Source organism: Lactuca sativa, chromosome 8 (genome assembly GCF_002870075.4).
Source record: "Lactuca sativa cultivar Salinas chromosome 8, Lsat_Salinas_v11, whole genome shotgun sequence".
In the NCBI taxonomy this organism is placed as follows: domain Eukaryota; kingdom Viridiplantae; phylum Streptophyta; class Magnoliopsida; order Asterales; family Asteraceae; genus Lactuca; species Lactuca sativa.
In genome coordinates this window covers 185,181,108-185,196,179 of record NC_056630.2, presented here as the reverse complement: position 1 = coordinate 185,196,179, position 15,072 = coordinate 185,181,108, and the positions used below count along the sequence as shown (strand labels likewise).

The 15,072-nt window shown below is 42.0% G+C and overlaps 1 protein-coding gene across 1 annotated transcript; it reads right to left on the bottom strand.

The window, feature by feature from the left end:
- Nucleotides 1-2,142: 2,142 nt before the first annotated feature.
- Nucleotides 2,143-3,716, bottom strand: LOC111911844 (putative germin-like protein 2-1). The gene is made up of 2 exons (XM_023907587.3): nt 3,512-3,716; nt 2,143-2,800 (listed from the first exon to the last, which is right to left on the bottom strand). The coding sequence occupies exons 1-2, from the start codon at nt 3,621-3,623 to the stop codon at nt 2,265-2,267; spliced, it is 648 nt and encodes a 215-aa protein (XP_023763355.1). The 5' UTR covers nt 3,624-3,716; the 3' UTR covers nt 2,143-2,264.
- Between the last annotated feature and the right edge of the window lie 11,356 nt (nt 3,717-15,072).

Genomic DNA, 15,072 nt, shown 5'->3' with positions numbered 1-15,072 from the left:
TTAGTTTGGTTGTCAAGTTGGCTACTATTAGGACTGTTCTTAGCCTGACTATTTCACACCATTGGCCAGTTCATCAATTAGATGTCAAGAATGCCTTCCTTCATGGTCATCTTCAAGAGACTGTCTACATGCATCAACCTCCGAGGTTTCGTGACACGTCACATCCCGATCATATCTATTTACATAAAAATTCACTCTATAGACTTAAACAGGCACCGTGGGCTTGGTATCACCACTTTGCTCAGTTCATCACATGCCACGGTTTTTCTAATAGTCACTCTAATTCTTCTTTATTTGTTTATTGATAGGGTGATCAGCTTACATATCTTCAATTATATCTCGATGATATTATCTTGAAAGCCTCCTCTACGGGTCTCCTCTAACATATCATTACTACTTTATGCTCAGAGTTTGCCATGTCAGATTTGGGTTCTCTGAATTATTTTTTAGGCATTTCCTTCTCATGAGACCGTCAAAGAATGTTTTTATCTCAACAAAAATATACTACTGAGATTCTAGAGCTTGCTTACATGCTTAATTACAAGTCACCCCATGCTCCTGCAGATACATCCGCTAAACTTGATGGTACTATCCCACCAGTTGCTGATCTGACACACTACCACAGTATCGCAAGAACACTTCAATATTTGACCTTCACTCGCCCTGACATTACTTATGCAGTTCATCAAGTGTGTTTGTTTATGCATGATCCCCGAGAACCTCACTTCTCAGCTCTTAAATGTAGGGCTGTCAAATATGTATCACGGAGAACCAACCAACATGTCACCAACCGAACCAAGAAAGTTGGTTACCAATATATTCGGTAGCCAATATATATTCGGTAGCCAATATGTTTGGTTGGTAGTACCGCACCAATTCAGTCAACTCACTACGGTAATAGTATTAAATTTTAATTACCACGGTTTACCGTACCAACCAATTCATATATATATATATATATATATATATATATATATATATATATATATATATATATATATATATATATATATATGTAGTTATTACCACATTAGATTAAAAGCCTGAAAAGTTACTTATTAAAATTTTTTAGTAACTAGAATACATAATTTACTAATTTATATTACTAGACGAGAAAAATGTCCCATATCCTTAGTAGTATTTAACTATTACAATTGAAAATTAAAACAAAGTTGGTAATATACCATTACCAATTTGTACCAACCAAACTTGTTGATAGCCAAACAAGTTGGTAGTGATTATAGTTGGTACGGTACTGGTAGCAAAAAATTTATACCAACTATAGTTGGTACGGTACACGGTTTGAGTAAAAATCAACTGGTACCGTACCATGTTCAGCCCTACTTAAATGCATTCTAAGGTACATTCGGGGCACTCTTGATCATGGTTTACAGTTATATGCATCTCTTTCTCGAGGTTTGGTTTCCTATTCTGATGTTGATTTGGTCGGTTGCCCCACAACTAGAAGATCCACATCTAAATAATGCGTTTTTCTTGGACTTAATCTTCTCTCTTGGTCGTCTAAGAGACAAGGTATGACTTATCGGTCTAGTGTCGAAGCTGAGTACAGAGGTGTTGCTAATGCGGTTGCTGAGACTAACTGGCTTCGTAATCTCTTACATGAACTTTTATATCCTCCTCTCTCTGCCACTCTTGTTTACTGTGATAATGTGAGTGTTGTCTATCTCTCTTCGAATCTTGTTCAACATCAACGTACAACACACATTGAGATAGAAATTTATTTTGTTCGAAACAAAGTTGCTTTGGGACAGGTCCGTGTCCTTCATGTGCCTTCCTCCTATCAGTATGCATATAATTTCACCAAAGGGTTTTCATCCCAGTTATTTCTTGACTTCAGGAACGTCTGCTCAAGAACTCCCATTCCGACTGCGGGGGGTTGTTAGACATATAATCTTCTACTTATTGTATTTGTTTTAATCTTTGTGTGGCCCATTGTATTTAGCCCACAATGTTTTAGCATAGCCCAATTCTTGTATCATGTATATATTTGGTGATGGAATACAATTATCGTTCATGGGAAAATATGGTGCCTAAGAAAAAGAACAATGCCAACCACTAGAAACAGTCAATTCCTTCTCCCTTTAATGAATTTTGAAAGGAAAAGAAGCAAACAATGCAAAATAAGAATTTGAATGTTTTAAATTTAAATTTAAAATGAATGAAATCTTAGTTAGCTCTCTAATACAAACAATCATTGCTATAATGATTCTCCTTAACATGGTGCTGAAATATCATGTTAGAACCTAAAATTTCGACTGAATTTGATCAATGATGTTAACATCCACTTGAAAAGCCTTTGCCAGAAGATCATCTGGAATATCAGGTTTTGCTCCAAATACAACATTTCCAACTGTATTAACACCTGGGTTTTGGCTACTTAGACCTGCAATCCCAATAGCATTGCCATTTCCAACATTCCTTTGAAAGTGAACAAGACCTTGTGGGAAAACAAAAACATCACCCTTCTGAAGTACTTTGGTTATTAAACGGTTTTCAGGATTGGATGTGATGAACCCAACTTGGATGGTGCCTTCAAGAATAGTCAAGATTTCAGTTGCCCGAGGATGGATGTGAGGGGGATTAACACCCCATGGAGCAAAGTCTATACGTGCCATTGAGATACCAAGAGTGTTGAGACCTGGTAGTTGGGCAACAGTCACTAGAGTCCCTTTAGATCCCATGGCATTTGAGGTGTTTCCCATTAAGTGTAGTCCACTAACGAAGAAATCGTCCGCCTGTACAAGCTTCGGATCTTTGCAAGCGAAACCATTCACTAGCACTGTGAAAGATGCAAATTTATTAAACCGGTTAAATGCAAGAAATATCAATTAACCTTCATTTATTTTATTTTTATAGCATCCTACTTTTATTGATCCCATTACACGATTACATCATTGTAGGATAAGAACCTATCCATTTTTTACAATATGGTGCTCAAATATAATGCAAATTTTACTGCTATAATATCAAATTAACTAAAAATACAATGTTATACTTTAGAAGATTTTGTAAAATATAATGCCTTTACAAGAAAACAATTGAAAGTGAAATAAGGTAATAAATATAAAGAGTAAGTTACAAACTTGGTCCCTGTGCTTTACTCAAAATCACAAGTTTGGTCCCATTTTCAATTCATTTAGTCCACGTTCTTTAATCAAGATCGCAATCTTCCAATGTTATTTCCTTTAAGACTTGCATTTTATTTCCAGAAGAACTAAATTCACAACGAAAGCAAACATCAAGAAGATTTTAAAATTTTGGACCATATATAGGGTTTTCAGTAAATCACAGGGATCACATCTGTAACATACTCAAAAATAATGAAAGTACGATGTTACAACAACGACATAAATGAATGAAGTTCATTGCTAATTCTTGCCTTTTCCCTTTTTTTTTTAAACTGTAAGTTGAAAATCTTTGCAAGCTTTCTAATCTTTGCTCTCTAACCTTTTGTTTGCTACAAATTAAAACGAATTGTAATATTACTAACCTGGGCCATTAAAGTCTGCAACACAAAAATCTTGAAGAGGGCTGCTGTCGGATGCCAAGGCAATAGAACAAGTTAGCATGATAAGCCCTAGAAAGAGAATTTGAGAAGCCATTTTCAGGTGGTTGTTATATGAGTCTGGTCTTGATTGCTTTTATAGCATGATAGTGGGAATAGTTTTGCCGACCCACCACCAAAGCACCAACAAAGTTTGATATCAAAAATAATCAAATATAACATTGTTTACAGGTAAATAACTATGTACATGATTCCGAGTGGATTTGGTCAAAGAAACTGCAATACTTTGTAAAATATCTAGATTGTTTGACTTTTTCTCATGGGATTGTTTTTAATGGAGAATCTGTCTCAAGGACTTATCGGTGAGATGTGAAAAACAAAGTTGGTCACTAGAAAGGTAACCCATTTGTAAATACTTATTTGCAAAAAGGAAAGTTTTACTTTTAAATCGGTTAATGAATCAAGTATAAGGGCATCCATATAATGGATTGCTACATAGCATTTAATTTTCATGTAAATTTGTTATTTAACTAGATGTAGCTTCTCAGTTCTCACACGGAGCTCTTTAAAATTTGCGTATGTGCAATATATAAAATACTATAATTTACAATTATGATTATGTTTAATTATACATAACAGTACATCTCTAGCAATGTGTAATAAATATGAAAAAACGATTTTTTATATGTTCTTACAATTTACTTGCATGAAAACAAATATTTACAAAAAAAATAATTTGTAAAAACGGAAAAAAATATGTAAAAAGGTAATTTTATAAAAAAAAAAAAAAAGTAACAATTTTAAAAATATATATATTAGTAAAAAGAAAGTTGTAAAAAATGGGAAAAAAAACTATTAAAAATAAATCTTAAATTAACTAAGTCTCCAAAAACATCTAAAACAAAGTTGAAAATAAAAAGGGGGGAAAGTTGGTTAAAATGATTTGGAACAAATTCATAAAAGAATATTAAAATTTAGGTCAATATCGCAAAATGGGAAATGTTAAAAGGGGTGGATTTAAAAAATAGAGACATGTTGTAGAAAAAGATTGGATCGAATTTGACTAAACATTAACGGTTCGTTTAGGTACGGCAAACTTGCTTCTCGGTCCGGCAGGTAGGTGAGATTTGACCCGCAAGCTCTTGCATATAGGACCCTAAACGGTCAAAATGAACACAAGAGTTTTTTCATTTTATTTGTTTAACTTAGCTAAACAAAAAATCGAACACAAATTGATAAATAAATGTATTTTTATGTTAATGTTCGTTCATTTAACAATTTACTTTAACAATTTACCTTGAACATGAATAAACTTTAACAAACCAACATATATGAAATTAAACGAACAACATAAATTATAAAATGCTCTACAAAATCCAAGTATAGCTATTTATTATTTGTAATGTTCTAGTTTCTTACTATTTTTTAATGTTGTCATGCTAAAAAAACATTCAAAAACATAAATGAACAAATAAGACCATCGTTAATTTGTTTGTTTAACTAAAAGAATGAGAATTTCTATTCATGCTCGTTCATTTATTAAATAAATGAACATAAATGAACTTATCGTCGAATGTTAGGTTCGTTTACAGCCCTACTTTCATATAACACAAAAAATTAATAAAGTTACTATACATCTGTTGCAAATTGTTATTATTGGAATTGTTTTGGACAACCGTTTACATAAAATTATTAAGTGCCTCTTAGTTTTTACATCCGACATTTTAATGGGTATTCAACTTCAAATACATTATATGTCACTTTGACATATCATTATTCATTGTATGTCATGTATTAGTATTTAATTGTATAAAGTTTAATGAGTTTTTATATTAACATTTCAATTATAATACAATATTTCGATTTAATTTCGTCAATTCATTGAACTCTATAAAATTCAAGAAATTATCTTTTTTTAAATGTATATTACATTGTTTTAATCATCTTCCAATTCAATAGTTCATCGAGCATTCAAATCCATGGTATGCCATCTTGACATACCACTACCGTTAGGTTTTTCCCATGATGTGAGTCTAATGGTTGAGATATAAAATTCATGGTGGAGGTTCATAATTTAAATAATGACATCGCCAAAATATTAATAGTGTTATATGGGAGCTGATTTTGCCAATGAGGCTATGAGGCTTTTTATCGATCCACTGAAAATTTAAAATATAGACAATAATGCCCCTCATTGTAACTTAGAGAGAAATCCCATTTGTTTCCAAATGGACACGCCCCCTCCTCTGTTCTTCCTTCTTCAAATTTTGCCATTAAATAGGTTATCACGATCATAAAAAATCAATGGAAGAATCAGTGCATTGTCGATCTGCGATGGTGGTGGACTCATTTTCAGGGAATATGTTTATGTTCCTGATCCGTTCATCAAACACGATTTGCAAATCAATTGTATGTGTTTGATTTTTAGAGACCGTGAAAGCAACTTTCGGTGTTGGTAGTTGGGTCGGAGTGCAGATCGACAGACGATTTTATTTTTCCGGTGATAGTGGACATTTTGATCGGGATATTATCCCATTCTAAGGATTGTGGGTTTGAGGCTCATCTCCATTAAGTTTTAGTAGTATTTTATATTCCTCTGTTATCTTTTTAGTTGGAATTTTTTTTGAGCTTTCAAAACATAGAAGAATCATTAGCCTCAACCTTCATCTGCCAATTAAAAGAGAAGCTACATTTGGAAACTCCAAACGAAGCATGGCTGCTTCTTCATCCCGATTCCCAACACATCTTCAAGAGCTGGAATGATATGCATCTGTAGCACCTGGTTCTTGGTACGTTTTATTTTTATTTTTATCTAAGTGTTTTGCATTTTGGCCTAGGACCCGGCGAGTTGAAGGACCAACTCGCCGAGTAGAAGCTGGACGGGACGCGGGATTTAAGTGATGGACTCGCGCGAGTAGGCCCTGAGTGGACAAAAACCCTAATATAAGGGTTTTCACCCTATTTAATCATCTCTTTCAACCACCACTCGTCCCTATTGCTCCCAGGAACCCTCCATAGAAAACCCTAAGCATTTTGGTGCAAGATCTAAAGCTTTTGAGTGATTTTTGTGGGTTTTGACCTTAAGGAAGAAGGAAGAGCATAGAAGGATCAAGAGGGGACTGAAGGATTCAAGTTTGGTTCATCATTTGCAGCCTTTGAAAGGTATAAAGTATGTACCTTGCTTGCTTGTTTATTAGATCCCTATTGGGGGAAGATTTAGGGCTTTTTAAGCCATATGAAGTAACCAACCATGATTGCAATCATGGTTGGGGGTCAAGACTTCAAATCTAAGTCTTGGGAGGAGTCACAAGGTAGATTTGGGTTGCTTTTTCACTCAAGGAAGGCTTCATGCAACATTAGAACCATTTTAGAGCATTTTTGGCTCAAAAGTCCCATGCATGCACGTAAAGTTCGTAACTTTACACGCTACATCGAGCTTAGGGGCTTGGGTCTATCTTTTGGTCAAAGGTTGTACATCAGAAATCGAGGATTTAGAGTGTGGACGTTATCGACTCGGCGAGTCCATTCTTAGGACTCGACGAGTCCAAGGCATAAAGTCCCATATCTGTTGAGGGTCAAAAGAACTCAGTTGGGTGTTAGAAGGGTTGTAGCAGGTCAGAAGGAGCGACCCAATGCATTGGACTTAGTCTTAGACCTGGAGCTCATGGGACTCGACGAGTGCTAGAACAGACTCGGTGAGTCCAAGGCAATCTCCTTATGGTTGAGTTGAACTCGACGAGTTGTTCATACAACTCGGCGATTCGGATGAAGGATCATTCGATGTTCATATAGAAGAGGAACTCGTCGAGTCGTGGATAAGGACGTGTAAAGGGTTAGGGACTCGACAAGTTGACGGCTTAACTCGGTGAGTCGGGTCAACTTGAAGTTGAATTTGACTTGGACTTGATTGGGGGTAAAATAGTCATTTTACCCTAAGAGTAGATATCAGTTTCTGACTGGGTGTTTTTGTGGGGACTGTAGCCGGAGGATTTTCGGAGCAGCAGCAGACAAAGATTTCCCACACAGATTATCAGCAAGAGTTGTATCTTAGATGATTGTCTTTGTGATATCATCTAGGTTTGCTACTAACTGATATGTTATATGTTGGCATGATATGTTATGTGTGATAGTAGTAGAGTTCGGCTGTTAGGACCGAAGGGTAGGTCAGGCACCCTAGATATGTCTGACAATATGTGATGATATGTTTATATACTGGCATGATATGTTATATGTGATAGTGGTAGTAGGAGGGGAATAGTCCCCAAGTTTCGGTTGTTAGGACCGAATGGTAGTTTAGACACCCTAGATATGTCTGATAGTATGTTTATGTTATGATATATGTGGTAGTAGCAATAGGTGGTGGAATAGTCCCCGAGGGTCGGTTGTTAGGACCGACGGGTAGGTCAGCACCGCAGAATGGCTTGACATGGGTAGGTCAGCACCCCAGAATGGCTTGACACGGGTAGGACGGCACCCCAGAATGGCCGCATGGGTAGTTCGGCACTCCAGAATGGTCGTACCGGGTAGGTCGGGCACCCCAGAATTGTCCGGCAGTATATATATGTTGTGTGATTGTATGGTATGTGGTACGATGGGGGAACTCACTAAGCTTCGTGCTTACAGTTTACAGTTTTGGTTTCAAGTACTTCTTCAGCGAAGGGGAAGGAGCTGGCACGGTAGTGACACATCATACACACGCATGTTGGTTTTCCGCACTAGAGTATCTTGGGATTGTACTCTGACATTATTCTTACTTTTGTGAATGGTTTTCAGACATGAGTTGTGGTTTTTATGAAAAGTTATGATTAGATGGTGTTTCCTTATAAATGTTTCTACAAGTCGATTAATTAAAAATGAAATTTTTGGACTTAAAAATTAGGTCGTTACAAGTTGGTATCAGAGCCCTGGTTTGAGGGATTCAGATACACCTTCGGGGGTGTCTGGACTTAAATCGAGGGATTAAAAGATTTTTACAAGCAAAATGGTTTCCTAAAAGCTAAGATAAAAGAGTTTTGAGAAAGAACAAAGTGGGTGATGTGCGCAACCGGGCAAGCTCAAGTAGGTATTCCCCAAAGTACCCATACAAGTTTATATTATGTTTATCAGTTTCAGTAGAACAACATGCTAGAATATGACTAAGGATCTAGGAATGATGCCTTATGTTCCTGCTTTATGTGCTTCAGCTTATGAGAATTGCATGCTAGTATTGAGTAGACAGTAATAGGATAGCCTGTTTAGGTTATGCCTGGTAGTATGAGCTCAGCATTGTATGCTGGTACAGTTTCTCACTATGAGAACAAATTTGCTTGAGTAGTTTTCCTGCGTCCGAATGCTGCTTGCTTTGTGCTTTTTGGGACTCTAAATGATGGGAGTTTGCCATTAGGTGAATACGTCACGTCACATGTGATCAAGGTTGAATAATCTCAGAGTGCTGGATTTGGCCCTATTGCGCAGCTCTCGTTTGAGTCTAACCGTTGTAGGGACGAGTCTTTTACTCGAAGGATTATCCGAGCCTCATTACATGTGATGGTATTCAGGTAATTGCTAATTAGCATTACAAGGAGGCCTTCAGCAGTTGTGGACCGGTTTGGGTGGAGTCAGAGATTTTCCTTAGGGTAAGCCTAGGATGAGAATAGCGGAGATCAGCAGGGGTAAAAGGGACTTGGTGGAGTCAAGGCAGTCCTTGAAGAAGGTACGGATAGATGTGGAAGGTAGTATGGGCTCATACTACTGAAAGCAGAGGATCTGTACCCGAATTGAGGAAGGCTGAGGCAAGACCAGGGAAATTGTAGTGGATGTGATCCCTCTTGATGTATCAGTATCACTAATGGTTGTCTCTATGTATTGCAAAATGGTGGTACTACGGCAGAGGCCAATAGTTGGTAGCTCAGGAGATGGATCGGGTTCGGGTTTAGGCTCCGAACCAGTGGATGAGAGGCTATGCGAGTTCATCGCGTCTGAGCTCACTAGAGGCATCCTTGATGCTACCCCGGTCATCTTTGGGTCGATCAAGGAAGGGATTGTCGAGCTGATGGAGGGTCGCCTTAGGGCGTTCAGGAGTGACATGGCGACCAGCCAGTCAGGATCCCACACACTGTCCTTTAAGGACTTCAGGGGCAGTGGTGCGCCAGATTTCCATGGGGCGAAGGACCCCATTGCTGCCAGACGATGGATTGCAGACATTGAGTCTGCACAGCTGACCAGCTTTTGCCCCAAGGGGTCGAATGTGAGATATGCAGCATGGTGTTTGAGAGACAGAGTTAGAGATTGGTGGGAGTCTGTTGGTGACTCATTGGGAGCCTTGGTTGTTGAGGTTATGACCTGGTCAGACTTTGTGACCAGATTCTGGGCAGAGTTCGCGTCAGCTGTAGAGCCTCAGCAGCTGGCGAGGGAGTTTTTAGACATGAGACAGACTACAGACACTGTGGCGGATATCAACGCCAAGTTCCGGGAGAGGGCATTGCTGGTGCCCCAGTATGCGGGAGATGAGGATATGAGGAGGACCCACTACCATGACATGCTGCGAGCCGACATTCGGGTGCATGCTAGTTTTTCAGGTTGCCCTACCCTAGATTCCATGATTGCCAGTTTTGGGAGAGGGAGATCGATCTGGAGCATGTCCGGAAGAGGAAAGTGGAGGAGGGGCAGACGACTGGGGCTTCGGGGAAGAAGCCCAAGGGATCAGATGGTAGGCCGAAAGGCCAGTCAGGACAGGGCTGCTGCAGAAGATACGGCAAGCCACATGAGGGGGCGTGTAGATTGGGATCGTTGGGCTACTACAAGTGTGGCAAGACGGGGCACTTCAGCAGGGATTGTACTGCCCCTGCACCGGTTATTCAGACGTCTGAGTTGACGTGTTTCCACTGCAACCAGAGGGGCCACAAGAAATCCAACTGCCCCCAGTTGATAGCAGCAGCGCCAATGAAGGCGCCAGCTCCAGCGACCCTCCGAATTACTGATGGCCAGCAGGGCAAAGCAGAGGCTCCAGTGGTGAGGAGCTGGGCATTCCAGTTGACTGCCGAGGAGGCACGCGCCGCACCCGATGTGGTGACGGGTATGACTTCTTATTTATGCTTTTATGATACGCTGCTGTGATTTTGATATGTTATGTATGTGCTCTGTTTAGGATCGTTCCATGTGAACGGTATCCCAGTTCAGGTATTGTTTGATTCGGGTGCTACTCGATCATTTGTCTCTCTTGCGCTTAGCAAGAAGTTTCCTGAGTCTTCGGGCATGTTGGATTGCCCTCTATAGGTCGAGATTGCGGACAACCGGTCAATGTGAGCATCTAACGTCTTCCCAGATTGTGTTTTGAGATTGTTCGAGGAGCATTACCTGGTAGACTTGGTTCCCATAGCTTTGTGAGGGAACAAGGTGATTATAGGCATGGATTGGTTGAGCCCCAATGGGGCAGTGATAGATTGCGCACAACAGTTGGTGCGAGTCAGGACCCTAGGACGGGGAGAGTTAGTGATTTAGGGCGAGAGGCCGCAGCGAGGGCCAGTTTTATGTTTGGCAGTGAGGGAAAGGAATTACCTTCAGCAGGGTTGCGTAGGATATGTCGCTTATGTCAAGGACACCTGGGAGGCGGGTAAGGCGACAGTGGGCGATGTGCCTGTGGTGCAAGAGTTTACGGACGTATTCCCCAAGGAGTTGCATGGGATACCTCCGGAGAGACAGGTGGAGTTCAGGATCGACCTAGTCACTGGTGCGGCTCCGATAGCCAAGGCACCGTATCGGTTGGCTTCTCCCGATATGCAAGAGTTGTCTACGCAGCTGTAGGAGCTGCTAGACAAAGGATTTATTAGACCGAGTAGTTCTCCCTGGGGAGCCTGGATTCTATTTGTGAAGAAGTAGGACGGGTCGCATCGGATGTGTATAGATTATCGGGAGCTGAACAAGGTAACAGTGAAGAACTGTTACCCATTCCCGAGGATTGACGACCTCTTTGACCAGCTACCGGGAGCATCTTGGTTCTCCAAGATTGATCTGCGTTCAGGATATCATCAGATGAGGGTTAAAGAGGAGGATGTACAGAAGATTGCGTTCCGGACACGCTATGGCCATTACAAGTTCGTGGTGATGCCCTTCGGGCACACCAATGCTCCTGCCGCGTTCATGGACCTCATGAACCACGTGTGTAGACCGATGTTAGACTGGTCTGTGATAGTGTTTATTGATGATATCTTGGTTTACTCCAAGACGCAGGAGGAGCATCTACGAGAGGTTCTGGAGACTTTGAGGAGGGAGAACTTGTATGTTAAGTTCTCTAAGTGTGACTTCTGGTTGCGCGAGGTGCAGTTCCTTCGGCACCTCGTCAACCAGAACGAGATTTCGGTGGACCCGGCCAAAGTGGAGGCCGTGATGAGATGGGAGGTTCCGAAGTCTCCATCTGAGATTCGGAGTTTCCTAGGATTAGTCGGCTACTATCGGAGGTTCATCCAGAATTTCTCCAAGATAGTCATACCCCTGACCAGGCTAACAAGGAAGGACGTGGTCTTTCGTTGGGGGCCTGAGCAGCAGGCCGCATTCGAGACACTGAGACAGAGATTGTGTAAGGCGCCAATCTTAGCCCTGCCAGAGGGCATGGAGGATTTTGATATGTGCTGCGATATGTCCATCTCGGGTTTGGGCACAGTACTGATGCAGAGAGGGCATGTCATCGCCTATGCATCGAGGCAGCTGAAGCCTCACGAGGCTAATTACCCGACGCATGATTTGGAGCTGGGGGCTGTTGTATTCACCCTCAAGATTTGGCGTCATTACCTCTATGGGGTTCGTTGTACCATCTACACGGACCACAAGAGTTTGAGGTACATCATGGATCAGCCGAATCTAAACATGAGGCAGCGTCGGTGGTTGGACGTGGTGAAGGATTACGATTGCGAGATCCTTTACCATCCGGGGAAGGCCAATGTGGTGGCCGACGCGCTTAGCCGCAAGGCAGCATCGATCAAGGATATTTGTCTGAGGATGACAGTGGTGACTCCGCTGTTGGAGCGAATTCGGGAGGCCTAGCAGAAGGCTATGAAGGAGGAACATCAGAAGATCGAGTGGATTGTGGGGCAGGTTTACTTCTTCGACTATGACAGCTGAGGATTACTGACACTACACCGTAGGGTATGGGTGCCATACCACAGGGGTGTGTGCCAGGTTCTGATGGAGGAGGCGCACAAATCTTGATTCTCCATTCATCCCGAGGCGAGGAAGATGTAGAAGGATCTTTGTCTGGGCTATTGATGGCCCCGCATGAAGCGAGATGTGGCATGGTACGTGGAGTGGTGCTTGACCTGTAGGAAGGTCAAGTCCGAGCATTAGAGACCTCACAGCAAGATGCAGCTGTTGGATATTCTGATGTGGAAATAAGAAGACATCACGATGGATTTTATCACAAAGCTTCCCAGGACAGCGTAGGGAGTGGATTCGATTTGGGTCATCGTCGATCGATTGACCAAGAGTGCCCATTTTATCCCGATTCAGGAGAGCATTTCGGCCGAAAAGTTGTCTGACATCTATATCAGGGAGGTGGTGGCATGGCACGGGGTGCCAGTTTCGGTGATTTCAGACAGGGATGTGCGGTTCACTTCCAGGTTTTGGAAGAAGTTTCACGATGAGCTGGGTACTCGTTTTCATTTTAGCACCGCCTTCCACCCTCATACGGATGGTCAGAGCGAGCGGACCATCCAGACTCTGGAGGATATGCTGAGAGAATGCGTGTTAGACTTCGGTGGTAGTTGGGATACCTACCTTCCATTAGCAGAGTTCTCCTATAACAATAGTTATCACGCGAGCATCGACCGCCCTCCTTTCGAGATGCTGTATGGGAGGAGGTGTAGGACCCCAATATGTTGGGGCGAGGTTGGCTAGAGGGTAATGAGGAGCACTGAAGTAGTGCTCAAGACGACAGAGAAGATTCAGCAGGTCCGGAGCAGGCTTTAGGCTGCTTAGAGTCGGCAGAAAATCTATGTCGATAAGCGCCGATCAGACCTGGAGTTCCAGGTCGGGGATATGGTTCTCCTGAAGGCGTCGCCATGGAAGGGCGTTATCCAATTCAGGAAATGGGGAAAATTGGGCCCCAGGTACATTAGACCGTTTAGGGTTATATCCCGGGTGGGCAAGGCGGCGTATAGGCTGGATCTGCCAGCCGAACTCAGTCAGATCCACAACACTTTCCACGTTTCCCAGCTGCGAAAGTGCCTGGTGGACGACTCAGCAGTGGTTCCCTTGTAGGAAATTCAGGTTGATGACAGCCTGAATTACATCGAGCGACCTGTGGCAATCCTCGACTGGAAGTCGAAGGATCTGAGGAATAAGAGGGTGGAGCTTGTGAAGGTGCAATGGCAGCACCGGAATGGCTCGGAATGGACTTGGGAGCCGGTGGACGAGATAATGGAGCATTACCCGGAGCTGTTTCAGGAACAAGCAGCAGACTTCGAGGACGAAGTCTAAAATAAGTGGGAGAGATTTGTAGCACCTGGTTCTTGGTACGTATTTTTTTTATCTAAGTGTTTTGCATTTTGGCCTGGGACTCGGCGAGTTGAAGGACCAACTCGCCGAGTAGAAGCGGGACGGGACGCGGGATTTAAGTGATGGACTCGGCGAGTCGGGTCCCGGACTCGACGAGTAGGCCCTGACTGGACAAAAACCCTAATATGAGGGTTTGCACCCTATTTAATCATCTCTTTCAGCCACCACTCGTCCCTATTGCTCCTAGGAACCCTCCATAGAAAACCCTAAGCATTTTGGTGAAAGATCTAAAGCTTTTGAGTGATTTTTGTGAGTTTTGACCTCAAGGAAGAAGGAAGAGCATAGAAGGATCAAGAGGGGACTGAAGGATTCGAGTTTGGTTCATCATTTGCATCCTTTGAAAGGTATAAAGTCTGTACCTTGCTTTCTCATTTGTTAGATCCCTTTTTGGGGAAGATTTAGGGCTTTTTAAGCCATATGAGGTAACCAAACATGATTGCAATCATGGTTGCTGGTCAAGACTTCGAATCTAAGTCTTGGGAGGAGTCACAAGGTAGATTTGGGTTGCTTTTGCACTCAAGGAAGGCTTCATGCAACATTAGAACCATTTTAGAGCCTTTTTGGCTCAAAAGTCCCATGCATGCACGTAAAGTTCGTAACTTTACATGCTAGATCGAGCTTAGGGGATTGGATCTATCTTTTGGTCAAAGTTTGTACATCAGAAATCGAGGATTTAGAGTGTGGACGTTATTGACTCGGCGAGTCCGTTCTTGGGACTCGATGAGTCCAAGGCAGAAAGTCTCATATATGTTGAGGGTCAAAAGAACTCAGTTGGGTGTTAGAAGGGTTGTAGCAGGTCAGAAGGAGCGACCCAACACATTGGGTGTTAAAAGGGTTGTGCTAGAACAGACTTGGCGAGTCCAAGCCAATCTCCTTATGGTTGAGGATGAACTCAACGAGTTGTTCATACAACTCGGCGAGTCGGATGAAGGATCATTCGATGTTCATATAGAAGAGGAACTCGTCGAGTCGTTGCCAAACGCGACGAGTCGAGTCGTGGATAAGGACATGTAAAGGGT